This window comes from Rhamphochromis sp. 'chilingali' (assembly GCF_963969265.1).
Source record: "Rhamphochromis sp. 'chilingali' genome assembly, chromosome: 17".
NCBI lineage: Eukaryota > Metazoa > Chordata > Actinopteri > Cichliformes > Cichlidae > Rhamphochromis > Rhamphochromis sp. 'chilingali'.
In genome coordinates this window covers 8,207,717-8,233,265 of record NC_137944.1, presented here as the reverse complement: position 1 = coordinate 8,233,265, position 25,549 = coordinate 8,207,717, and the positions used below count along the sequence as shown (strand labels likewise).

At 39.5% G+C, this 25,549-nt stretch overlaps 1 protein-coding gene across 1 annotated transcript in view; it reads left to right on the top strand.

The window, feature by feature from the left end:
- fam135b (family with sequence similarity 135 member B) overlaps window positions 1-13,997 on the top strand; it is a 57,833-nt gene extending 43,836 nt beyond the window's left edge. The window contains exons 14-20 of the mRNA XM_080862860.1: window positions 4,142-4,308; window positions 4,599-4,690; window positions 4,779-4,876; window positions 6,004-6,155; window positions 6,311-6,421; window positions 6,967-7,080; window positions 9,250-13,997. Coding sequence (XP_080718986.1) covers window positions 4,142-4,308; window positions 4,599-4,690; window positions 4,779-4,876; window positions 6,004-6,155; window positions 6,311-6,421; window positions 6,967-7,080; window positions 9,250-9,455 — 940 coding nt within the window. The 3' untranslated portion in view covers window positions 9,456-13,997. The remainder of the gene's footprint in view (window positions 1-4,141; window positions 4,309-4,598; window positions 4,691-4,778; window positions 4,877-6,003; window positions 6,156-6,310; window positions 6,422-6,966; window positions 7,081-9,249) is intronic.
- Window positions 13,998-25,549: the final 11,552 nt, after the last annotated feature.

Sequence of the window (25,549 nt, the reverse complement as noted above, 5' to 3'; positions counted from 1 at the left end):
ATGGTGGGCTGGATTTATGTTCAGGGTTCCTTTCTCAATTGGGTGTCAATAAAAATTTTTTCTAAAATTTAGCTCAATTTCTGAAGGAAAATTTTGTGTTATTTGAGTGTTATCATCATCCACACCAGCTGCAGGAAACAAGGCAGTGATTCTTGAGATAAGGGACAAAACATGTCTGGCAGATAAAACCCCAATTTTGTGGTTAAAAATATGCATACAAGTGTTAACCCAACTGCCTAAAAGACAAACCAAGGCAATGTTTATACAACAAAACTATGATTTTGCATTTTTTATAAATATATATTTATTTTAAATGGTACAGTACATTACCAGTACCTTAAAAATCCATTGTCCAGAAGCAGGTGTGATAATATTAAAATACAGAAATTTTTTTTTAAAGTAATGTAAAATTAAACATCATGGCTCTCGTCACTAAGTATTTAAGTCAATACCTTATATAATATCAAAATATGCAATTGAAACTTTATTTTTAAATATTTTTTAAGTGATTAAAATCATGTCCAGAGTTTTTGTCAACACCATCAGATTTTTTTAAAAGTACAAAAAATCAGGAATTATTGTGGGTGGCTTACACTCTGAGGACCCCTTTACCACTTCCTGTTTGATACACATGCCATGAGGTCACTGCTGTGATAATTTGTTTGTTTTTATTTCATTTATTGCACACCTTTCTGATAAAACTCTGTGTCACAACCATAGTGCGTCAACACCAAAGTCGATGTAATTAATTATTTTTTTTGTAAAAACAGCCTCATTTAGGTAGATTGTAGAGGCCATCAGCAAATGATGAAAAACAAGATGGCTTCTGTCAGATAAACATGTGTTATGAGAGAAAGTCGGGTATTTTGTCAACACCATCAGGACTTTTGTCTGACCCTTTTTCTAATGGTGTTGACAAATGTCACAAAAGTGTTCTATTCACCATTTATATTAAGTTATTTTTTACTAATATTTCAGTCATATTACTTCTTGTGTGTTTTACTGATATTTCTGCTTCACAGATGTGTCAAATATTATCAAATTTGCCTTATCTTGAATCTCATTGTTTATGTATACATTATTAATCCTGTAGAGGAATGCAGAGGAAAATGCTTAGTCCTCTGCATTTAACCCATTCACTCAGTGATGCAGTGGGCAGCTACCAATCCAGGATAGCCTCTGTTCGTTGGATTTGAACGCCCAACCTTTCAATCATGTGGCATCTACTGAGCTAGCTGTGCCCCGAGAGTTGGTCTTTAAGTGATGATGCTTCCTGCTTCGGGGCCCACACTACTCTTATAGCCTGTTGTGCTGTTAAAATTTTTAATGCTTTTTATCTTGTTCTATTACATCTGAACAAGCCCCTAAAAACAGCCAGTGATCACTGCCAGCCTAACCATCGGGAATCCTCACGTTAACCTTTATCAAGTGGTAAAAAGTTAGCATTCATCCTCCAGCTTCACTGTGTTTATGTTATGCTAACACAGCTGTGTCGCTAGCGATCACGTAGCACATCACTATATACTAGCTAGCCCAACTTCAGTAACCTGACAATAGTCACTGCTGTTTAGTTTTCTGTCTCCCTTTATGTTGGAAGTGGTAGCAGAGCTGGTGTATCATGTTCAGGTGGAAACAAGCAATCTAACTTCTAACTCTGTTAAATTTCATATATTCTGTTTTCATGGATGCCTGGATGTTACACCTGGTAGAGCCACACACTGATCATTTTATTAAAGATGAAAGAATTTAGACAGTTTGTAACTCTCAGTGATGCCGCAGAGTTCCAAAGTCAAAGGAACTCTGAACCATCAAACTTAATGGCCGGATAGCATTTCTATTGCTTAATGCATAATTGTGTTGTGAATATTCATCCTTAATCTGTGAAAAAGCATAAGGTTCAGAAAAATTATAGTAATTACAAAATGGTACATTTCAGGCTAGAATAGCAAAGGTGAACCTGTCAGTAGAGGAACGAAAGAGAAGGAACAGGGATGATCAAAAAAGAAAGAGAGAAAAAATTAACAGCCAGCCTGAGTTGAAGAAAGAGTTTCTCATAAAGGAAAGGGAAAGATGGAGAAATAGAGTGAAAGAGGGAAAAATAAAGAACACCAGTGATCTGAAAGGAAGAGAAAAAAGTCAGAAGAGAAGGTTTTGGAAACAAGCACAGAGACAAAAGGAGAGAAAGTCCAGCAGGGTCTAAACACACAACCACAGAGAACTTTAGGAATCAAGGAGTAGTAGGCAGCTACTTGCTGGTGAACTATTAAGATGTAGAACTTGACATGTGCAAAAGCAGAATTGTTATGATGTGTCTTGTGATATTACAAAGGTTGTTAAGGTTTAATTGTCATTTTGAAAGAAATAATATCTTGTTTTCTACTAGAGTGTCACCACCGTCAGCGCCTTGTCAACTCCATAATATGGAGTTTTTGTTTATTTTTCTCTTTTGGAGAACCATTTTCCTCCCTCATGATCTTCCAATAAAAATACATAATTTTCTCAATAAATGTGTAATTTGCATGCTGCTTAATATGACTGTTTCTTATACAGATTAAATACAAGCTTCTGAAAATATGTATGACTGTAACTCTAACAATAAAAAGCCAAAACAATCTTACTTTTAAATGTGGTATAATTACTTTGAAAACCTATGTGCATAAACAATAGAATAGAGAAGCTGCTAATAAGATAAGATAAGATAAGATGACCTTTAATAGTCCCACAGGTGGGAAATTTGTTTTGTTACAGCAAAAGTGCAAAGTTATGTAGCAGAAATTAGAAAACACTGGAATGCAATAAAATAAAATACTATATACAATAGAATAAAATAGAATAGAATAAAATAATATATACAACAGAATAAAATAGAATACAAATGCTATTTACAACTGAGTATGAAAAGTAATTGTCAAAATAGCTGCAACAACTTCATTTAAAATATATATTTTTGCATTTCTTTGTGTCTGACGGTGTTGACAAAAACCTTGCACTTCTCCAGCAAAAACATAAATTATTAAAAACTGTTACACCTGGGAGATTGTACCAAAACATGGTGAGACAGACAAAACTTTGTGTAACAATTATATGTAAATGTGTTTTTGAAAAATCAAAAAATATATTTTAGAAAATTAAAACCTGTTTTGTCCCTAATCTCAGGAATCACTGAAGGCCAAAACATGAGGGGTTTACATGGGTTTTGGGAGATGACTCCTGACATCTGGTGCAGTAGCTGGCAGTTACTCATGCTTGGAAAGTCTAGCATAACAAAATGAAACGAGGGCAAATATGAAGCAAGGAAGCCAAAACGAGGTGAAATGCCTCCTGAATGTATTAAGTCACATCAAAGAGTACACAGACAAATCCATCACGATAAGCTGGAAGTACACTAACTTGAATCGGCTTGGCTTTGACTTCTGCATGACTGTAATCTGAAACCTGGCAGAATGACAGAGTAGTAAAACTTTTGAGCAGTTTACTGGTTAGTCTGAGACTTCTGTTAAGCAACACGGGCTTGCTCAAGAAGTGGGCAGCATGAGCAATGTAAATTCTGAAAATTGAATGTAGGTTGTCTATTATATTTGGGCCACACAGCGAAAGCTGTAGGAGTAATTCACTTTTTGGAAAATGAAACATTCATCAACTTGTCTCTAAGGCAGCGGTAGACAATTAGGTTTTCCCAACAGGCTGCAAGTGAGATACTGGGACTGTTGTGGAGGACTGTCCCAGTAGGCTGGACTCAGTTCTGCTTAATATCAATTTTATCTTTTTATAAGACTACTGGCGCGACCCTCCACATCTCATGTGGCCCCTTGGGGAAATTAATTTGCCACCCCTGCTCTAAGGTCTACATGCCAACCCTAAACTCAGGCCTAAGTTTAAAGCTAGGCAATTATAGTATATAATTTTTAAAAAATATTATTAAACTATTCTCTCCAGTGTTTACAGTCAAGAGTCATAAAAATGAATCATTCTGTCACACATGAAAAAGTAGCCACATTTTGCCCTTTTAAGACTAGATTACAATTAGAACGTATGATGGCTGAGACAGCAAAGGGTTAAAGGCTTAAATCAGCTCATATCTCATTAGCTTAAAATTGTTCAGTATAAGTTTAGTAATATAATATCACATTTTTTTCTCCAGTTTCTACAAAGCCAAAGAGGAGCTGTTCAAAGAGTTGAGCTTCCAGGCCAGCTTGTACAGCGACCTCCCGCTCCTGGCATCAGATCTCCCCTACTTCCCTCCTGAAGAGGATGATGAGGAGTTTGATGACGGCATACACCTGGTGGTGTGCGTCCATGGGCTTGATGGTGAGGCTGCACATTTAAAAAATGTTCTGCTTCGCTGCGATCCAGTTCCACGTCTGCATTGCACTGACACATCCATAACTTTCTGTACAGCCTTTCATATCATTCCCTATTAGCATTGTAAATGTAATATAGCCTGATAAAGTCCTACAACTTTATTACACTGCACTGTGCAGTCTGTGAATACTAATTCCCTGAAACTCATTTCAGGTTAACTTTTAAATGTTTATCGAACATGCTTAATAAAAGCAGAGCTACAAACTTTGTGTGTCTGTTTCGTCACCTGCTTCTAGGAAACAGTGCTGACCTTCGTCTTGTGAAGACTTTCATAGAGCTGGGATTGCCAGGATCCAGGCTCGACTTCCTCATGTCTGAGAGGAACCAGGTACATTTGACAGTGACGGGAGCAAAACTGTGAAAGTGTGCTTCGAGGCAATTTGCAGAGCGCTGACAGCCTTGCTTTTCTCCCATAGGCCGACACGTTTGCAGACTTCGACGCCATGACGGACAGGCTGCTGGATGAAATCATTCAGCACATCCAGCTCTACAATCTCACCATAGGCAGGATCAGGTCAGTCGGCCAGGTTTAACACGCTGCAGCGTGCCCATTATTGACACATTTCATTTTGATTGGATATTAAACCTCTTAATATCCACTAGCTTGCTGGTGAACCCCCTAAGGGCAGAGATAGGGTGCAAATACATTCAAGTGACTTTTCAAACAAGCCTGCTTCCAGAAATTAGAATATATCACCCTTCAAGTTGAGTTTGTAGTTTCATTTTGGTCTTACAGTTCCTCTGCTAGAAGATTCTCATGTGGGAAGTCATTTGAGGTTAAGGGAAACCAGTAAAGGACCAGCCTGAGCAGTATTCAGTCCAGTCAGCAGATGGCAGCAGAGACTTGGCTCTGATTCTTCTGTGGAAGTCTTAACTTCGGAGAATGACAGCTCCATCATAATGTATAGACTCAAAATGGATAAGTGGCAGAAAACAGATGAAAAGCTCTTATCATACCGTGCCAATAAGCTTGTGACTTTCACATGATAGACTGCGCTGCTTTATGCAGCACTGTGCTGCCTAGTTCCAATCAAATTAAGCTATTCATCTTCCCGCTTAATTGCCCTCAATGTGACAATTTATTTCTTTGTGAGAGTTTCTGCCCAAGTTTCTTAACTCTCTTTTTATTGTGGCGTATTCTCTGGGGAGCGAGTATCAAAGACAAAAGGCAATGGAGTGCCGCAACAGCATCTGGTTCTTTCCACATTACCTCTATATTTAGTTTGGGAGCAGACAGATGAGAAGGAGCAGGGATGGAGATGAGGGATTGTGGGTAGAGCCGCAACAGTACAGTAATTAAACTAAGTGACAGACATAGCTTGATGAATCTAATATTTCCCACTGCTGGGAAGCTGCTATTAATTCGTGCGGTTTGTCCTCTATGTTCGCATCAATAAGTTGTCATTGCCTTTGAGGATGTTTAAACATTTAGCAAGTTAATGAATTTTCTGTAATCACCGCATGCTGCAGCAGGAATCTCCAAATAGCTTCCGCTGCAACCCGTTCCTGCTTCCAGAGGAATCTACCAAAGCTATCGGGCAGTGTCGTAGGTCAACAGCGTTGGAGGCATTTTTTTTTTCCCAGCCGCCCACTCATGCTGCAAGTTCCTCTCTCTGAAAGTTGTTTGTCTTCGGCCAACAGCTTCATCGGCCACTCTCTGGGGAACATCATCATCCGCTCGGTGCTGACGAGGCCTCGCTTCCGCTGCTATTTGCCCAAACTGCACACTTTCCTCTCGTTGTCAGGGCCACACTTGGGAACGCTGTACAACAACAGCACACTGGTCAGCACAGGTGAGGCCACGGCTCGTCTCCTGGAAGAAGGCAGAGCGCTGCATGTTTCGCGCCTCTCAGCAGCATATTGTCTTTTGTCTAAGAATATCATCCATACTGCTCAGCTACTGTGATGCATGTGGAGTCCTGATTCGGTGTGTGTGTGTTTTGCTTAGGTTTGTGGTTAATGCAGAAGCTGAAAAAATCCGGATCGTTGCTGCAGCTCACCTTCAGAGATCACGTTGATCCACGGAAAACGTTCCTCTATCTCCTGAGTCAGAAACCAGGTACGGCTTGAAAGCGGCTGAGATCCGAAACAGAGGCTGCGTGTTGACGGCCCCACTTTACAGACTGTTGCTTGAAAGGCAGGCTGTTCAAATATTCATGAAAATGTTGTCATCTTGTCTTTTTTTTGTCAAATTTCTGTACGTGTCAGCTCGCTAACACTCAAACCCCTGCCAGCGAGCTGCAAGAGGCCTGTGAGAGGCCTCCCCACTGTGTGAGTGGAACAAAGCAGTCGTTTGTCACACAGGCTTGAAGAAGATAAGCCTGAAAACGCTTTCCCCCCCCCTCTCTACAGCTGTGGCAGGCTGACAAAGTGATCCAAACCCTGCCATTGGAAACCCACCAGTGCACTCTCTTAAAAGCACACAGAGAGGAGACTAGAGAGAGAGAGAAAAAAAAAAACACAGCTTTATCGTATCAAGGCCTGTCATTGTGCTTTGTGATTGTACTTTGCATTTTACAACCAATTCAATCCTTTACCCTGTCTTGCCCTCCTTCTCTCTACTCTGTGCTGTCTCCTTTACTTGCGTCTTTCATGTCCTTGTAGGGCTCCAGTTCTTCAAGAACGTTGTGCTAGTGGCGTCTCCGCAGGACCGCTACGTTCCTTTTCACTCTGCCAGAATAGAGATGTGCAAAACTGCTCTCAAAGATAGAACCACAGGTGAACAATCCAGCTGTCATCACTTCAGCTCATATTTGTATTTCAATAGTTTCTATCTGGATATCTGGGCACCTGGGGACCTTGTCGTCCACATTATTTTAGCACACTTGTTTGTTCCTAGAATGACATTTTACATTATTCACGAAAGGAGCGTGCCTCACATAACAGCAGGTAAGACTGTGTCCCCTTCTCTCCTCTAACACTGCAGGTTAATAGGGAAGACTTGACAGAACAGTGTCATAAAAACAGCAATTACATATTCTGATCGCCTCGGGTTCAGAGTTTGAGTTGGAGTTAGAGTTGATGGTGTCATCGATGACTTAAACGCCAGAAGGTTACTTAGTCACACTTTTTCTCATTTCATGCCATCCCTGTTGAGTTAAAATAAGATATAGGAATGCTTTACTTTTGTTTTACGTATGTCTGGGTCTAGAACACCCACATGCAAAACCTTTTAAGGGCTTCATCAGTGATGAGTCCAGCCTTTGCTCTCAACACTGACCTTATTATTTGGAGAGAAGCAAAAAAAGTACCTCTTTGGAAAATAGCCTCAACAGATTTTTATATGTGTCAGTGAGAATTATTCCTCTCTTTGTCCATGGATTGCCAAGACTTTATGGAATAATGAAAAAAAAATCTTATACCATACATTTAGGGTTGGGGTTATCAGTGGTTATAGATGGTTAGCAGAAGACCTGTAACTGTGCCAGTGTAGGCCAAATACATTCACTGATGTATCATCTTCTAGTTTTATATGTTTCTTAGTCATCCAGGTCAGGGTTTAAAAAAAGAAAGGAACTGGACCGTTCATCCAAGGCTATGTCCACACGTACATGGGTAGTTTTGAAAACGCTGACACCCAGGCTTCTAGACTTCTGATTGGCCAACATTTCGTTTTTAGCGTTTACATGTGGACAGAGTTTTGTTTTGTTTTTTCAAAATGAAAACGGAAAATCTCAGTTTTCAAAAATATCCGTGTGCATGTGGACGTAGCACAAGAGACTTCTTCAGATTTAAAAACCAAAAGGTGGAGAGTTCAAGGTGGTCTTGAGGGTCGTTGATCCACTATTGATCATGTGAGCTAAGGTGTGAAAACAGGCGCAAGTTGTTAACGTCACCAGGAGTTAAGGGTTAAATCACTGCGAGACCTTAAGGTAACTAGAGGCAAAGTGTGAATACGGGTAAAATGCCTGGAAAGAGATCTCAAGACTGCATGGTAGGTAGCTGATAGCTGGTGTTGTAAGCCACAAGCTCTGTTTAACCCCCACAGGGAGGTAAATACCTGGCACTCTGCACCTTTTGTTTTTAGAAATCAAGAAACCTTGAATGAGAAGTGAAATGTCCTTAAAACATCAAGCCGTCAGCTCTTAAAACATCTGCTAGTTTGTATAAAAACCGTTAAGCATGTGGCTAAATATGAATGCATCGCCTGATGACGTCTTTAACAAATTCATTTGCTTTCATTTATAAACCTCTGGACTTTAACAGCTCAGATTTAGCAACTTCTTCTAAATTTCTACCCATATGGAAAACTTAAGTCATACATATCTGTGCAGACACTCTGAACTGATCCTGCCACCCATGTTCCACACATGACATGGTTGGGGGGGTTGGCATGACATTTTTAGTTTTACAGGAGATTAGGCTCTAGGGTGTTGTATGGCAACCAGCCAAGACTCTAGGAAGTCATTGCACTGGGGCAAAAAACAGTCTGGCTCACCAGCACCTGTACATGCCTCATGCAACTTTGGGCAAAAATCCCAGTAAGGGTAAACACTCTGCAATGGCAAAACTTTGCACTCATCAGAGATTTCAAAAAAAGTGGAACGGAAGTATGTTGCAGTAAGTATGCAAATCAGAAAAATTGACAAGAATTATTGTTATTATGGGGTGTATGTTTCATGTTTCTTATTAAGGTCGTTTAGATGGTGGTGATGTTCTGCACTGCGTTATATTTAGAAGCTTTCCTAATTTTATATCCACTCTATCAACATGAAAAAGTAAGTTTCTCCATAGAATATCTGGCATTTGTTGACCAAACAAAAACAGCTGATGAATCACTAATGAATCTAACTGTGGCCCTAAGTTTTAACACTTGAATATGGATAAGACATCATGCACGTAGGAGGACACGCTATTACTTTCCTTTTTTTTTTCCTCGCACTGAAGGGCCCGTGTACACCGAGATGATCAACAACCTCCTGCAGCCACTCGTAGAAGCTAAAGAGTGCCGCCTGATCCGCCAGAATGTGTTCCACGCTCTACCCAACACAGCCAACACGCTGATCGGCCGCGCCGCCCACATCGCCGTCTTGGACTCTGAGCTATTCCTGGAGAAGTTCTTCTTAGTGGCAGGACTCAACTACTTCAAGTAAAGGTGCTCCTACTGCAGGCTTGCTGGACCGATCTGAATGGTGGATAAAAGAGTATAAAGGAAGGGGATGAGGTCATTTTACCCTGTACAATAGATGTAATGTATATATTTCCTGGTATCCAAGAGGCCAGATTTGTATATCCCATTTGTTAGGATGGTTAGCAGCTGTTAATAAAGGATTGGTATATTGTGACTGTTTAAACCGCTAACTCAGAAGTCTGAGTTTGATGTGTAGCCAGTCAAAGCAAAACATCTGACATCGATGACAGGATTGATTGTAGATGTTTTGTCGGCCTTATGAATAACCTCTCAGCCAGAACACTAACAGATGCTAATTGTGGTTTAAAGCATTTACTTTCTTTCCCTTTAGAGTTGGTTTAGAGCCTTTGCTATCGCTGGTTGATTGAATTCTTCTTTAAGGGTTACACTAATGATAGTCTTACACTATCCTTACAAGGCAATAGATGCATAGCATTTATGTCCTTGATTGTACATGAAGTATTTTGTTGTACGAAACATAGATGTTCATTTATACAGAAATGACTATATTGTTTAAAATTATTTATTTTTTACCTGCTTATGTTATTTACAGTGTAAGTAGTCCGTCTACATTTAAGTCTCTGTGTGTAATTATCATCAAATGTGTCAAATGAAAAGTAAAAAGTGTGTTGTCTGTATGTTTATCTGTACATCTCAAAAAATCTTGCTGTCCATGACTAGCTAAGTGTTAGGCTACAACAAACGTTTGCATAGAAGTGTGCAGCAAAGTATATTTGATAAGAAATGATCCTACCTGCTGTGATAGCATTTACTTTGTAATTGTGTTTTTGTACTGACTTAGTAACAGATTAACAAGATTCAGGATTGGACCATTTGCTAAGCCCCACCTCCCCTTAGTTACCATCGTGCCACCTGTCGAGCTTTTCAGCCTCTTAAGGCCCTTATGCAATCTAGAATGATACCCCTCCAACCTGCAGTAATGTTTACATTACTAAAATGTGATGTCAGACCTAAGTAGACAAAAGCAGACCTGTCACTGCTCCTGGATTTTTCAGCGTTAGCTAGCTAACCAATCAAGCTAATCTCAGCTACTTGACTATCATACCTCTGTTTGACTTTGTTGCCTGCAATTTTTCCTTTTTTAAGCTGAATTTAGACATAACATAGCTTTATTTGCATGATTTTTATGACGTTTGCATGACGTTTTGGGTTATGTTGGTTGGGGAAGCCAACATCCCAAAATGTGTTAAACAGCGCACAAAGGAAAAAGTAGTACAAGTTGGGATTAGACGTTTTTATACTGATTCTGTAGACATTTGACCACCAACCATTCATCACCCATTTTAGACATGTGCCAAAAATGGTGACAAGATCAGTTGAAGACTAGACACAAAATCTTAGCGACAGTCTGACCATTACTTTGAAGGTGAGCTTTCTCCCTTTCTGGTTTGTTTTATATCTGCTTGGCTAATAGTGCCGGTAACAGTGTTTGCTGACAAATCTGAAGAACTACAGGAAACATTTGCTGCCAGCCAGTCAAGGCATACATATGTTTCCTTAGCAACAGGTTGTTGTATCATGTCCATTATGGCAGACAAATTTTAGGCAATGTGTGCATGGCATTATATAAAAAGTGAATGTGAATTTGGCATTTGGGATTTTTGGAACAAGAAGTGTATATGTAGATTCATGATGTTTTTGGACTTCTTATATGGTGTGTTTGAAATAAATAACTGCACAGCCATAGTATTTGTCAAATAATGCAAAAAAAAAAGAAAAAAAAGAAAAAAGAAATCAGCTCCAAATAAAAGATACTGTATGTGGCTTTAAACATGCATTTCTTCTAATGACCAGAAGGGGGCGACTCCTCTTGTGTCAAAAAGAACTTCTATAGTCAATGGAAAAATTGTCCTTGGCTCTTCTGATCTCTTTTATGGTGTCACAGTGCATGTTTGGTAAATTCTGGTCCTTAGTAGGTTAGTAGGTTATAAAAAAATAGTAAAAGGGTAAAAGCCCTTAGGCCAGGGCTGCTGTGTGGTTGACAAGTGGCTGCTGCATGTGATTGCAGTGCATTCTGGTTCTCCGTCAGTTTCCCCTCTCACATCCGGTTTAAAAACACCAAAGTAGCGACAGTGAAAATGTTCAGCCCTCAGCACAGTACAGCACATTTTCTTCCAAAAGGTAACGTCATATTTATCTAAAGGCAGTCTACAACTTCTTATATGTCACAACCTATAACACAAATTATTCATCTACTTTTGCCCGGACATCTTTGGATGTGGAAGTTGATAGGTTACAATGATGTAAGATGTAAATGCATACAGCTGCAGCTGATGGTAGCACCCAACATTATCATACCCTCCCATACTTTTGTGCCTACTTTTGGTTTTGGAACAAGCCACGGGCAGCGTTTAGTTCTGTTGCTTCACTGGTTTGAACCCCAGCTGGGAATTTTCTGTGTTGAGCTTTCGTGTTCTCCCTGTGAATGAGCAGGTTTTCCTCGGGGTAATCTTCCTCCACAGTCTAAAGTCTAAATTGGCCATGCATGTGATGTATAGATAAAATATTTAAACTGCATCGAGTAAAGCACTCTATGAATGTATGTTTAAGTGTGGCTTGGAGTCAAAAGCACTTTGATTTATCAACAAAGCTAGAAAAGCACTGTATAAATGCCCACACACTTAAACATGCAGAAATCCATAGCTTGACAGGCTTCTTGTGCCTAAACGAGTTGCTACGATGGAGCGATAGCTAACCGGGGGAGAGGTTTAGCAAACAATTTTTCCTTTGACGTGATGAATATTTAACAATCTAACAATCATGAAGCAATTTTATGGAATTACTGCTATAAAATATAAAATTATATACAACTACTAGTAGTTGTAGCCTCTAGTTAATCAGTTCTTTTGATAATGCGTCTTGAATCTCGAATGGCAGGCGGTAAACAGGCTTGCTGGTATAATCAACGGCAGATTTGATGTGCATGCATGTGACAAAGATTTGCCATTCATGACTGTACGATACAATAGACTATTGTGGTCTAATGAGGATCTATTTTCTAATTAGCCATGTAAAGCTGTAGATTAAAACCCTTTGAAATGCATTGCTTTTTTTTTTTTAAATTGGTGTAAATCAGGGTGTCATTGCTTTTGTTATCCTGGATGATTCTGTGTAATACTGACACACTGCCAAGATTCTCCCCCGCACACTGTCTACGCAATGTGATGCATGATGATAGCAGGGAACCGCTGTGCAAGCAGTCGAATGTTCTCTTGAACATGTAACATGCCGTGTTGTGATCTCATCAGCTTTTCCCACATCCTTGGCTGTCAGATGCAAAGTGTTGTTTTCTAGCATCCTGGCGAGGATTGTTTCCTCACCGCCGTGCTGTTCATCAGACAGTGTTTACATATTCTGATATTAGAGAACTGTCACACACGTCTCATTTCCAGCTGTAGTTATGCGTCTGCTGCATATGTAGTTATATACAGACAGAGAGATATATTTTAACCTTTGCACTGGTTTGAAGTGCACTTTATTGAAAACCTTGGATCAACTTCCACTAGCTTTACAAACTACAAACAGCTATTTTTCTTTCTTTTTTAGATCTGAAGGTCACGTCCTGTTCTCATTGTAAAAACTAACCTCACCTGTCTGTCTTGGCTGTACAAGCATTGTTTTTTGTTCAAAGCGTGCTGTCTCAAAGAACGACCGGTGACACGGCAAAGTGCTTTTTTTCCCCGTGTGGAAGCTGCTGCTCTGTCACTGTGATCGACTCTAACCAAATGGGTTCCTTAAGGACGACGGTTCTCAAAGACCCGCTAAGCAAAGCTGCGCAAGCAGTCTGCTGGAGCTGCCGTGTATCATGCACCAAAAACACACATACTGTACATGGCTGAGGCTTAAGCTTGTTTGCTTTTCCTTTGTGTGTGTTTACTCAAAGGAGTCGGCAGGAATCAATGGAGGGGAAAAGTGATGGAGAGGTATTGAGATTGACCCCTTCAAGGGCAAACAGAGGTATGAAATTGCTTTATGAGATGGATGGCTGTCCTGCAAAAGGTTTCATTTGAAGGTTTCATCAGAAAGAATTGTATTTACGTCACTCTTAGCTCTCTTTTTTACCAAATATTTATTGGCTGTTAACTGTACATTTATGTTGTTGAGTAAATTCTATAAACCCAACACTTGACTGACTTGAACCATTTTGTATTTGACTTTTTAGAGAGCCTTGTTTATGTGTAGCACATGGAGGTGTGTATGGAAACTGTGTTATATGTCTGTGAAAGCTCATCTGTCTTCGCTGTCCCTATTATTTTGGACCCTCCATTTGTTTGATCTGATTATAAAAATGTTTCATGTCCCTCAAAGAATCATTAATTTATTTCATTCTGCATTTCTTTTGCTGAATGTACAACATGTAAAGTATAAAACAAATACTACTTCATCTGTGCCAATACTACTATAATATTTTTCTATGTTGCTGACTGTACTGTACGCATTCCTTAGTAGCTTGTGTTCAATGTAGAAATAGAAATATAATTATATGCAGTATATAGCATAATATTGTTATAACATATATGAAAAAAATAAATGACAAATGTTCTTTTGCATAATTATTTTGTTCGTGAGCCTCAGTTCTATATTGATGTTAACTCTCTCAGTTTGAATGATGATTCCAACCTGAACCCAAAACAAAAAAAAGAATCTTTCTACCTGATAAACACTAAAAATGGACATTTTTCTTTCTTAAAAGTACAGAGTTAGCATAAGGTTAGGATTATCATTAATAATGCCTTAGATCTCAGAGGATTAGCCACTTAACACTGCGAACAACTAGACATGGAGCACATGTGCAAGAGTCGTTGCGGTCACAAAACCTCAGCATTCATGTGGACCATTGTGTTCACTGTCTTATAATGAAACTCATGTCACTCATACCTGATTTGATCCTAGCGTACTTGAGGACACAGAAAGTACAATCAAGGCCACAGCAAATCCAGCATGTCCAAATTAACACTGTCAGATTTGATTTCAACACTATTAGAGTGTCTATATGGGTCCACACCAGAGAGTGTTAATTTAACTCTTTTTGGAGAGTTGGTAAGTTAACTCTGATTTAGTGTTAAACACCAAATCTGTCTGGAGTTGATAATTTAACACTTGGTGTTAAGAGTTTATATATTAACTCTCAAAGAGTATTTTAGTTTAACTACGTAAGAGTTATCTTCTAATTAATTCTAAAAAGCGGGAATTTTCCTGTTCTGAACCTCTAGAAATTTCTTTTGGAAATAAACATTTACTAAAAAGATGCAATGGTTTTTAAAAACATTTATTCTGAACTGTGCACCACAATTTCAAAACATTTTCTGAAAGATGTAACAGTATACATGTTCTCACTTTCATTAGAATTTTGTTTATCAAAGGTCTGACATGGTAAATGCAAATAACAGCATTCTCATCACTTATTTCTTCAATACAATATGCATGTCCTTCATTCATCACTTTGTGGAACTTCAACGCACTTCTGCTCTCCCCCACATTCCATCTTCACAAGCATATCCTATGTGGAGATTGAAAAAAAAATAAATTAGTTGACACTAATTAATGGCACAAATAATCCGGTAATCAATTGCAGCACAGTTAAAAAAAAAAAAAAAGGAATCCTCTTTGAGCCATTACTTGTGTAAAGTATTTTCCCAAAAGACAAAGACACAGGCAACAGGTAATACTGAACTAAATGTAAAACCTCAACCTTTTTCATTTTTACCTAAACCGTGTGCGCAAAACTCTGGAGGGATCTAAATGCTACCATAGAATCCAGTCAGGACGTCAGCTACTGCTGTTTGCTCGTTTTTTTTTTATTTATGGGAGATCATTTTCAGGGTTCAAGTAGCACCATTATACCAACATTTCACATTCTAGACATTGTTTTAGGTGTATTTGACCAAAAAATTTGACTGAAAATTCACATGCAAGCTTTTTTTCAAGGCTAGCTAAAACAGAATATTATGCTATCACCGAGCAACATGGCTAATGCCTTTAACACAGCTTTGTCTCAACTCCAAAGAGCCACAGAAGTAAAAGCTAATAATAATAATTGAAACAATCTTTGAAAAAATGACTTACCAAGCATGGCAAACAACTCAAATATGTAGAGCAAAATGTTCTAAAACGGCTTCACTTCAGCTTCGATTGGAGCCGTGCTGGGGGCGGAGTCTGTGAATTTACTCTGTTGGTGTCATAGCCCCTGTAGGAGTTCAGAGTTCAGAGGTCAAGAGTTAATGTTTCCATTGTAACACCTCCAGATTTGACATAGAAACACTCATTTTTAACACTCGATTTTAACTACTATCATTTTACACCTCAGAGTTACATTAAAAGAATGTGACTCTGCTTAGAGTAAAATTAACTCTACTTTTGCAAGAAGACTATTAACACCAAAACATTTAACACTTTTGAATTTGCTGTGGGATTAGGGCTACGGTTGTGTTGCATATTGGCGACATGGTAAACAAGCCTAGTTTTAGGAGCCTGGTTCATGTTAAGAGGTCATACATGTTACATATTCTCATAGCATGAGGTAAAGGCTAGGTTTTAGCTCGGCGAGGTCATTACTGTTAACTCTAACAGAGTGCTATCAGCATATATGTTTCCCCTTAAAAGTACTTTTAATTAGGGGCGACAAAGAACGTAATCATTCTGACTGATACACATCAAAAGATGACTGCCCCTCTCTCAGATTCTGCTGGAGGTTTCTGCCTGTTAAAAGGGAGTTTTTCTTTCCCACTGTCGCCAAGTGCTTGCTCATAGGGGATCATCTGAATATTGGGGGTTTCTCTCTATTATTGTGAGGTCTTGACCTTACAATAGAAAGCACTTTGAGGTGACTTGTTATTTTGGGCTATACATATTAAACTGAATTGAACTGAATCAAAAACCTGGTACAGTTTAAAAAGAAGGAATCCAAGTCTAAGTACAGTAACAGGTAACACTCACAAGCAGAAAGACATTCACAGGAAACATCTTAAAGTCTGTTCATGTATGAAACAAGTTTTTCGGGACAGCTTAAACCTAGATGAACTCGTAGAAGAGGGATGGGATGAGTGTGGAGAAGGGAAATGAGAAGCTCATGATCCAAAGCATCTTTCAAACATTGTGAAAGGCATAATTACTGCATTGTCATTCATGGGTGCCACTGGACCCGGGTCACTGGTATTTACTGATGATATGAATTTTTGTCATGTTCATTAAACCATCCTGTGGACTGCTCTGTGAAATGAAGCATGTTCATGTTGGAAGTTACCTTGAGAAGGTGCAAAATTGTGGCCATAAAAGGCCACAAAGCATTCAAACAGTGATTGATTGGTGCAGGCAACACAACACACCTCACACCGTGATACTGAGCGTGAACTGTTGACGTGCTGCAAGTTTGGTCTGTTCGTTCATGCTGTTGTGAGCCAACTTGTGAGCGTATGTGCAGCCTCAGCAGAATGCATTCTGAGAAGCTTGTCATCTCAGCACAGTTCGAAAGAGGGGTTATCTTAGTTACTGTAGTCTCCGCTCCATCAATTCCGGCAGTCCTTCTCAGGGTGAAATGACTCGCGAAAAGCTTAAAATGTGTTGACATGACACGGAAAATGTCCTGAAAAGTGTTGGTTAATAATACGGAAACAATTGCTGGCTATTAATGCAAAGATGTAAAATTGCAGCAGAATCAATCTTCCTTTGTCATGGAGAAGACTGAAAACATGCTACTTTTTGGCAACTTTGTATATATTAAAAAAAATGAGATTTGTTGTTTAGACCTGTGAAAGAGGCTAGGAATTATCTAGACATATGATTCGTGTCACAATATGGAATTTGTCAAAATTAAAGTTTCATCAGTTTTCTTTTACATCAGGATGTATTTGGTTTTATTACATGCCAATAGCTATCCAATTCAGGCTTTGGCCTTGTGAGACAGGTTGTTGTGAGTTAAACTGTACTCCAAATTAATTACTGTGCTTGTCTAATAAGGGCTAATCATTTTTCTGGACGGGCTGAAGGATTTATGTGGACCAAACTGTACCTCAACAAACTATAAAAGACATAATTTTCAAATAAATACAAGCATGTCCATCCATCCATCCATCCTAAGCAGAGAAGCCCAGACCTCCCTCTACCCGGCCACCTCCTCCAGCCTTCCCACGTGAACACCAAAGCGTTTCCAGGCCCACTGAGAGGTATAATCTCTCCAGCGTGTCCTGGGTCTGCCCCGGGGCCTCCTCTCGGTGTGACATGCCCGCAACTACTCACCCAGGAGGTGCCCAGGAGGCATCCTTGTCAGATGCCCGAACCACGTCAACTGGATCCTTTTGATGTGGAGGAGCAGCGGCTCTACTCTGAGCAGACGGCTAAACTGCTCACCCTGTCTCTAAGGGAGAGGCCAGCCACCCGTCGGAGAAAGCTAATTTCCGACGCTTGTATCTGCGAACTTGTTCTTTCGGTCACTACACAAAACCTGTGACCATAGGTGAGGGTAGGGACGTAGACCAACTGATAAATTGAGAGCTTCATTTTTATGCTCAACTCTCTCTTTTCAAATTATGTTCAATCATAATTTCCTTGGGGATTAGTGAAGTATTAACCCCCTGAGGTGTAAGTAGGGAGCGGAATTAAAAAATAACTCTTGCAGCGAACTGTAGTTCAATTCCTTGGAATTGTTAGCTCGCCTATCATTTCCATTTATCAGTCCACTACTGCTATAATCCACTGATTTGAATTTGGTGCTGAACGAGGAAAATAGTGTTGCAGCCTACAGCGTGGATGTGGACATTATACTTTTATTTTTATTGCACAAAAGGACGAGAGTGAGATGGTAAAGTGCAAACTGCATCCAGGACAGCTGGATTATGCTGCTAACAGAACTTCTGCTCTTTGCTAGCACCTACGCAGATGGCAAGCTAATGCTAAGCTAGCCAAGAACCCAAATGATGTTAAAGCAGTGATGAGCAGTCAGGCTTACAACCTCTACTTCTACCTGTTCATGTTTCTAAAGTAGAATCTTTGTGACGATCGCTTCAACGTATTTTTGGCTCTTTTAACTTTTACTTTGTGTTGTTGACTTGTAACTATACCTAAAAACTAAACAAAAGATCCTATCTCCGTCTCCTTATGAAAATGGGGAATTGTGTTGGTGTGTGATAAAGTGTTTCAGGTCATTTTGCAGAGTAATGAGAAAGTAATGTAACTCGTAGTGTAACCCAGCGGTCTCCAACCTTTTTTTGCACCACGAACCAGTTTAATGTCACACAATATTTTCACAGACTGGCCTTTAAGGTGTCGCGGATAAATACAACAAAATAAATGGTACGACCGAGACAAAAACTGTGGTATTTTGGAAATATAATAACAAACGCAAATTCACTGTGTAATTGTGTAACTTTATTACTGAAATGCGCTAACAGCAGTAAGAGTAACATCCTCCTCTCTGCCCCTTAATGCTCTTTGGTCGCTATGGTAACGCGTAAATATTTCTTTCAAAATAAAACACACAACTACAACACGGGGAAAGACCCAGGGTAACAGAGTTAACAATAAAAACCCTGAAAACCAAAAATTTCACACCCGAGCCTCAACTCTCGGTACCAAGCGACTCACGGACCAGTGCCGGTCCGTGGCCCGGGGGTTGGGGACCGCTGGTGTAACCCATGACTTTCTCTGGTGACCAATGAAGTAATGTAATGCATTACTTTTAAGAAAAGCAACAAGTAACATGCAGAATGTTAAAAAAGTGAATAGATTTTTGTTATATGTTACTTTCTTTATCCATTGAATGTTGAAAATATACATTTTCATAAACATTTAGCATCATAGGCTCACGAATGACGATCACTTAGACTTGGATGCTTATTAAAACATTTCTATTCCTTGTGATTCTTCTTTCCCCATATGGACCTTACTGAAAAGTGGTTTAGAAACCTCAGATTTAATGCATCACTTTATTTTTTTGCAAAGTAACTGTTTACCTTGTAGTTTGTGTATTTTTACACAAACTACAATTTTGTGAAAAAAATGTGTACTCTACCTGGTCTAACCTCGCATGTCAACCTATCAGTGTCCCTTAGCGGTGCTTGTGCCGCGCGCAGATATGTGGCTGTTTCCTGCCTCCCTGAGCCACTCGGCCCACAGAGGCAGATTTGTCACGCCCTTTAAATTCTGTCTGTGTATATTCTATTAACGAGCCCTGTTGTGGGACTACAGTGACTCGCCATTTGTAAACGCGCAGTAAACGAATCATAGCAGCAATCCCCTACTGACGCCCCATTTCAACTACATCAATTTATGACTTCCAGGTCTGGGGTACCCTGGAGCTATAAATCCAGGCCCACAACAATCCATACTCAATTTGATTTCAGGGTGTTCTTTCTCATTCCGCCCCCCATTTGTCATTGCGTGTTGAACTCATGATCCAACTGAGGCTAGTTGGAGTCCCACTACTTGCCTTTCTCCTTTCTTTCTTCCCTCCCTGAAATCAATAGAGCTCATTTTTCCTCCCCCAACCCTAAAGACATCACTGTCACTGGAAAAATGATGAGGGAATTGCGCTCACACATAGTAATGCATTTCATTTTCATCAAGTTAACAGTAATTTGTCGGTCACATTCACTTATCATCAAATGCAGGGAAATCGTAGCAAATAAAAGGCATGTTTCGTGTTTACAGCTCGACTCTCGCACAAACACATCCCCTCGGAGACCCATCTCATTCTGCATGTGTTGCTCCGCCCCGGCCATAAAGCGGAGCGAGGAATGATTTTGTCATTAAATCCATCACTCAGAGTTGATTGAAGCAGTGTTCATTCCATTGTTTGCCTTGTGAAGGAGGGAAACCATTAGTCCCAGAGCGATACTTTGGGCAGGCGTCGTCAATAAGCAAAGCTGCCAGTGGGAGTAATTATTGCTGCACGAAACTGTCGGTGCTGGAAGGTAATAAGATCTCACATGGTCTCATTATCTCCAGTGACACTGATTAGCAGGATTTCACACCTAAATATTGGGGAGATAAAGCAGCACAAATGTGACGGAACTGGACTTCCAGAGCTGTTCTGAATGACGTCTCGCTGTCTGCTGTTTGGAAGTGCACACGGTTCTGAAGCCTAACCGCTATGGATTTTTGCTGCAGAATTTGTTTGGAAAATGATGTATTTGAAAGAAAGATCCAACTGAGAACAATACCCCCACTCTACATGCCTTTAAAAACAAGTGTAGTGTACCATTATGTGCAGACAGGATGCATGAAAACATCAGCACAAATGGCTTTCCTCAGGATGTAGCTCAGGCGGTAGATTGGTGGTTCAACTCCTGGCTTCCCCCTAGTCTGCTTGCTAAAGTCTTTTTTTCCCTTTCTCATATATTAGGATTGGGCTTAGGGGACCACCTGTGATGACTCGTTGCCCTGAGTAGGCTGTGTTTTTAAATGTTTCTGAATGAATGGGCTAAAAGTTAAGCTGGCCTTTAAGTTCCAGACTAAGTGCAGTTCCTCACAATGCCTCTAATTTTCAAATGACTGTCAGTCACTGTGGATTTCTTAAAATCTACTTCACAGTTTTACAAAAAGCCTGTTTACACTGGTTTACTTGTTTTTATAACTTATACTGGTGTTATACTGGTAAGGTGCATGACTGCTGTGATTGCCAGGATCTGCTAGGTCCAGCTGGTTTATCTGCTAGGTTCATCCTAGATAAACCAGCTGGACCTCTTAACTGTGTTTTTACTGCTGTAACTATCTTACTTGCTGTGTGCACTATCTCATCAAAGAAGACTGTGTTTTAAATGTTTCTGAATGATTTTTGTTTTTGGTGTACTTGCTTGGGACTAATTAACAGGATTAGTTTTTAACTTTGTTAAAAAAAGGAAAAAGTTTTCTAGCATGAGCTGAAAACTCATATTCCACTTCGTTGTCCCTTCTGTTCCCAAAACATCCAAGATGTTGTAGTCACGCTAACAACAAATGCAGAATTTAGAAGCACTTTTCATATTTGCTTAAGGCCAGCACAGCTAGCTGCTTCATTTACACATGTAAGTTTCTGTTTCTGAATTTAACTACACATCAAAGGAGCATGTCATGTCATGAATCCTTAATGTCTAAACCAGGGGTGCCCAATCCCGGTCCTCGAGAGCTACCGTCCTGCAGCTTTTAGATGCATCCCTACTCCAACACAGCTGAATCAAATGAATGGCTTGTTATCAGGCCTTTGCCAAACACGATGGCATGCTGAAGAGGTAATCAAACCATTTGATTCAGCTGTGTTGGAGTAGGGATGCATCTAAAAGCTGCAGGACGGTAGCTCTCGAGGACCGGGATTGGGCACCCCTGGTCTAAACCAATCAAACAGTATGACTCTCGTGGATTGGCTCTGGAATAATCTGCTCACATCACTACGACTGTTATCTCAGATATTTTACATATTTGCTTCCAAGCTTGGCCTTCCAAATATGTATAAATGAAAATTTGAGAAAGTCAAGAAGTTGACTGAAAAGTTGAGATGTCAATCTCCTTAAAATGATAATTTCATCTGTCACTGACGACAGCATGTGTACACCACAGCCTGCTGGCAATCTTTCAAAAATGTTATACTGAGAAGTACAATTTTTCTAATTGCTAGATGGAGTTATATACATTCAAAATTGTTTGCCTTATACTAATCACCATGACAGAAATGCCAGTGAATCATGAAAAGATGGTGACAACTCCTGTGCAAGTTCAGTATGGATCAGATACATAATTAGAACATATGTTTGGTCTGAAACACCATTTAAGTGTGTGATATGTGTCTAAGTAGCATCCACAAGAGGGTATTGCATTTCAACATTGCATTGCAGCAGCTGAATATTACTGTAGCTGTTGAAAGTGTAAGGGCATAAATACATCTGGCTGTCTTCTGTCACGGTGCGTTTGTCCAGCAGGTGATGCTACTGCACCTGTAACTGCAGCCTGTTATTAAAAGAACCATCAATGAAAACATTTTGTCAGTAATATGGGGAATAAAACTTCTACACAGTGCCCTTTAAATCATTGCATTATGTTTATGTAGCTCCTGTTTGTGCAGTTTTAAGGTTATGTAGACCCATGGGTCAGATGCATCTATAATGAGCAGAGAAGTGAGAGAGATGTTGTACTGTGCAGCGCTACAGGCAATGATATTGATCCAGAGACATTTACTGTAGCATCCTTACAGGCCATAAAGTGTCAAGATGCCTCCTCATATCTCAGCTAAGTGGTTAGAAAGCAGACAAGAAAAAAGGAAGGAAAAAATACACTAAATCTATTCGTTTTCACCTCGATGAGACCCATTTCCTCCATCTTTCCTCAAGGTGACCAACCTCTGCTGTGGGATAATAGCAAGTCGGCTTCCAAAAGTGATTCAGACAATACCTACCAATTTTGTGTCATTGCTGGTGAACACACTTCACCTGACACATTCATATCATTTCTCAGCTGGGCTGGGCTGTAACTATAGAGGTCAGTGAAACCTGAAACTAGATATATCTGTGGGGGGTGACAGGCTGTCAAGAAAGAGCTGGGCAGATGCAAAGTGGGAGGATAAGAGAAGAAAATGATGTGGTTAAAGCGAGTGTTCAACATTTGGAGGAAAAATACTTATTCTCACGTATAGAGTGCTCCACAATATAAGGCATCTGATAGCAGGGATCACGAGAAAGTATAGTATTAGTGCTTTTAATAAATTGTCAGATAATTTGCTGGGACAAAAAATTCTTGCTTCTTGAATGAAGAAATATTAATGGTTATGCAATGGTGCAGAATTTCACTAACCAAAACAGGAAGCACTGTGTTCTTATACAGGACGTACCAAACCACGAACACGGTGGAGAGCTGCAGCAGCTGCTCTGAATGTCAGGATACAGGAAAGCAGTGTGGAGCAGGGAAATTATTTTACTGCTATTGTTAAAAATCATTATTACCAGCATAATATAATCTGCAATATGATCATTGCTCTAACAATGTAACAGATAGCTTTAAGATGGCCTTAAGATGTTTATGCATACAAGTTATTATATTAACTTTGTATTTCAGGTGCAGTTATAACTATTTTATACATATTGCATATCTGTGCTTATTTGAGTTGATGTTCAGGTTCATTAATGGTCTAAAGCTTCACTAGTGAGAGTGTCTAGATGATCCATGCTGAGGGAAAACTAGAACATAGAAGGAATTGCAATACATGCTTACACAACAGTTCATTTTAATATCTTTTATATGTTCATATTCTTGTATTAAGCTTTTAGTAGGGGTTCTTGATTAAAACATTTATTTAGTAGAGGACATATCCATAGTTTTAGTTCAGTCATTACATATCTGAGAGTGGCTTCTGTCTCTCTGTCTGGTTAGAGGTCAGGAGCTAGTCGGCGAGGTGAAATAGGGTGCAATTGTGGTTAGCACACAGACACACACACACTCAGTTAGAGAGAATCATTTATAGGTGAAAGTTTAATCATGTTTTGCTGGGGTTGCAAAAAGAGCAGTTTGTTGCAGAACTGCTGCTGAGGTGTCAAGATGACAAGCGAGCATCCGGCAGTGACAGGAAGCACCTGTTATGAAGATAGAAGACAATTGTTCTTTTAAATTGTGTCAAAAGTCGTTGTGGTTTTGATATTGACGTATGTGTATATATCCTGTCTGTGACGCATGAAGGGGGCGTCAGTAAATCAAACCCTGACGGTATAAAATATCTGTTTATGCTTTGATTAAGTTGAAGACCACTTGCTGTCTGCGTACAGAGTGTCTTCCCACACGTGTGTAGTCATTAAAATCATTGTTTGACCAAGATCTTCTGGACCATGGTGGTTTGTACTCTCCTTCCTCAATTTCTGAACCTTAACAGCAGCTACGCTCCAAACTTTAGTAGTAACCATAGAAGTGAATACTGCAATCTCCACTGTACAGCTGCTAGAAAGGTGAAATATTTTCCCTAATAAAATGAAATAATGGTGCTTTACAAAACTTTTTATGATCACCAACAGTCCATTTTTCCAGTGTCGCATGTTTTAGACGGTGCACACTCATCTCACGGTGCCTCTTTCTATTTAATTCAATTCAATTTTATATATACATCATCAAACCACATTAACAGTCACCTCAAGTTGCCTTACACTGTAAGGTAGACCCTACAATAACATACAGAGAGCAACCCAACAATCAGATGACACACTATGGGCAAGCACTTTGGCGACAGTGGGAAAGAAAAACTCCCCTTCCCATCGGTTGAGAAGTCATTCAGTGTGTAACACTTAGACACTGAGTTACAACCAGTTTCATTAAATTGTCCAGCTTTGATCATTTTGGTGAAAATGTCTGCAGTTGGAAATCAGCATTATTTGTGTTTTTAGATCTTTCAATTATGATTTTAGGTGATCCAATAGATTAATATGATCCCATCGGCCATGTCTGGACTTTAAGGTTAAAGTCACTCTTTGCATTTCCTACGCAGTAAGGACAGCTGAAATGGAAAAACAGCTAAGTTGGCTATTATCCCGAAATAGAGAAAACGTTTTGAAACTTCCCAGAAGTGGCCAGCCTACAAAATAGAATACTAATAGAGCGCATGAACGACTCACCCAGGAGGTCACAACAGAACCCAGAACAACATCTAAAGGACTCAGTTAAGGTCAGAGTTCATAATTCAGCAATAAGAGAGAGACCGAGCAAAGATGGCATCCATGCAAGAGTTCTGAGGAGAAAACTACTGCTGACCAAGAGAAACTCTATCTATCTATCTATCTATCTATCTATCTATCTATCTATCTATCTATCTATCTATCTATCTATCTATCTATCTATCTATCTATCTATCTATCTATCTATCTATCTATCTATCTATCTATCTATCTATCTATCTATCTATCTAGATTTTATTTAAGCCAGCTTCCTGTGCTTTGTTGGAGACACAATTCCCAAGCCTATTATTTATCCCCATACAGGAATTCCAAGAAGGCAAAAGAGAACAGATCAGAATATCACCTTCAAATTTACTCAGCTGACTTCGTGCGTTGTTAATAAAGTGCAGTTTCCTACATGGAACAGCTACTATATCTC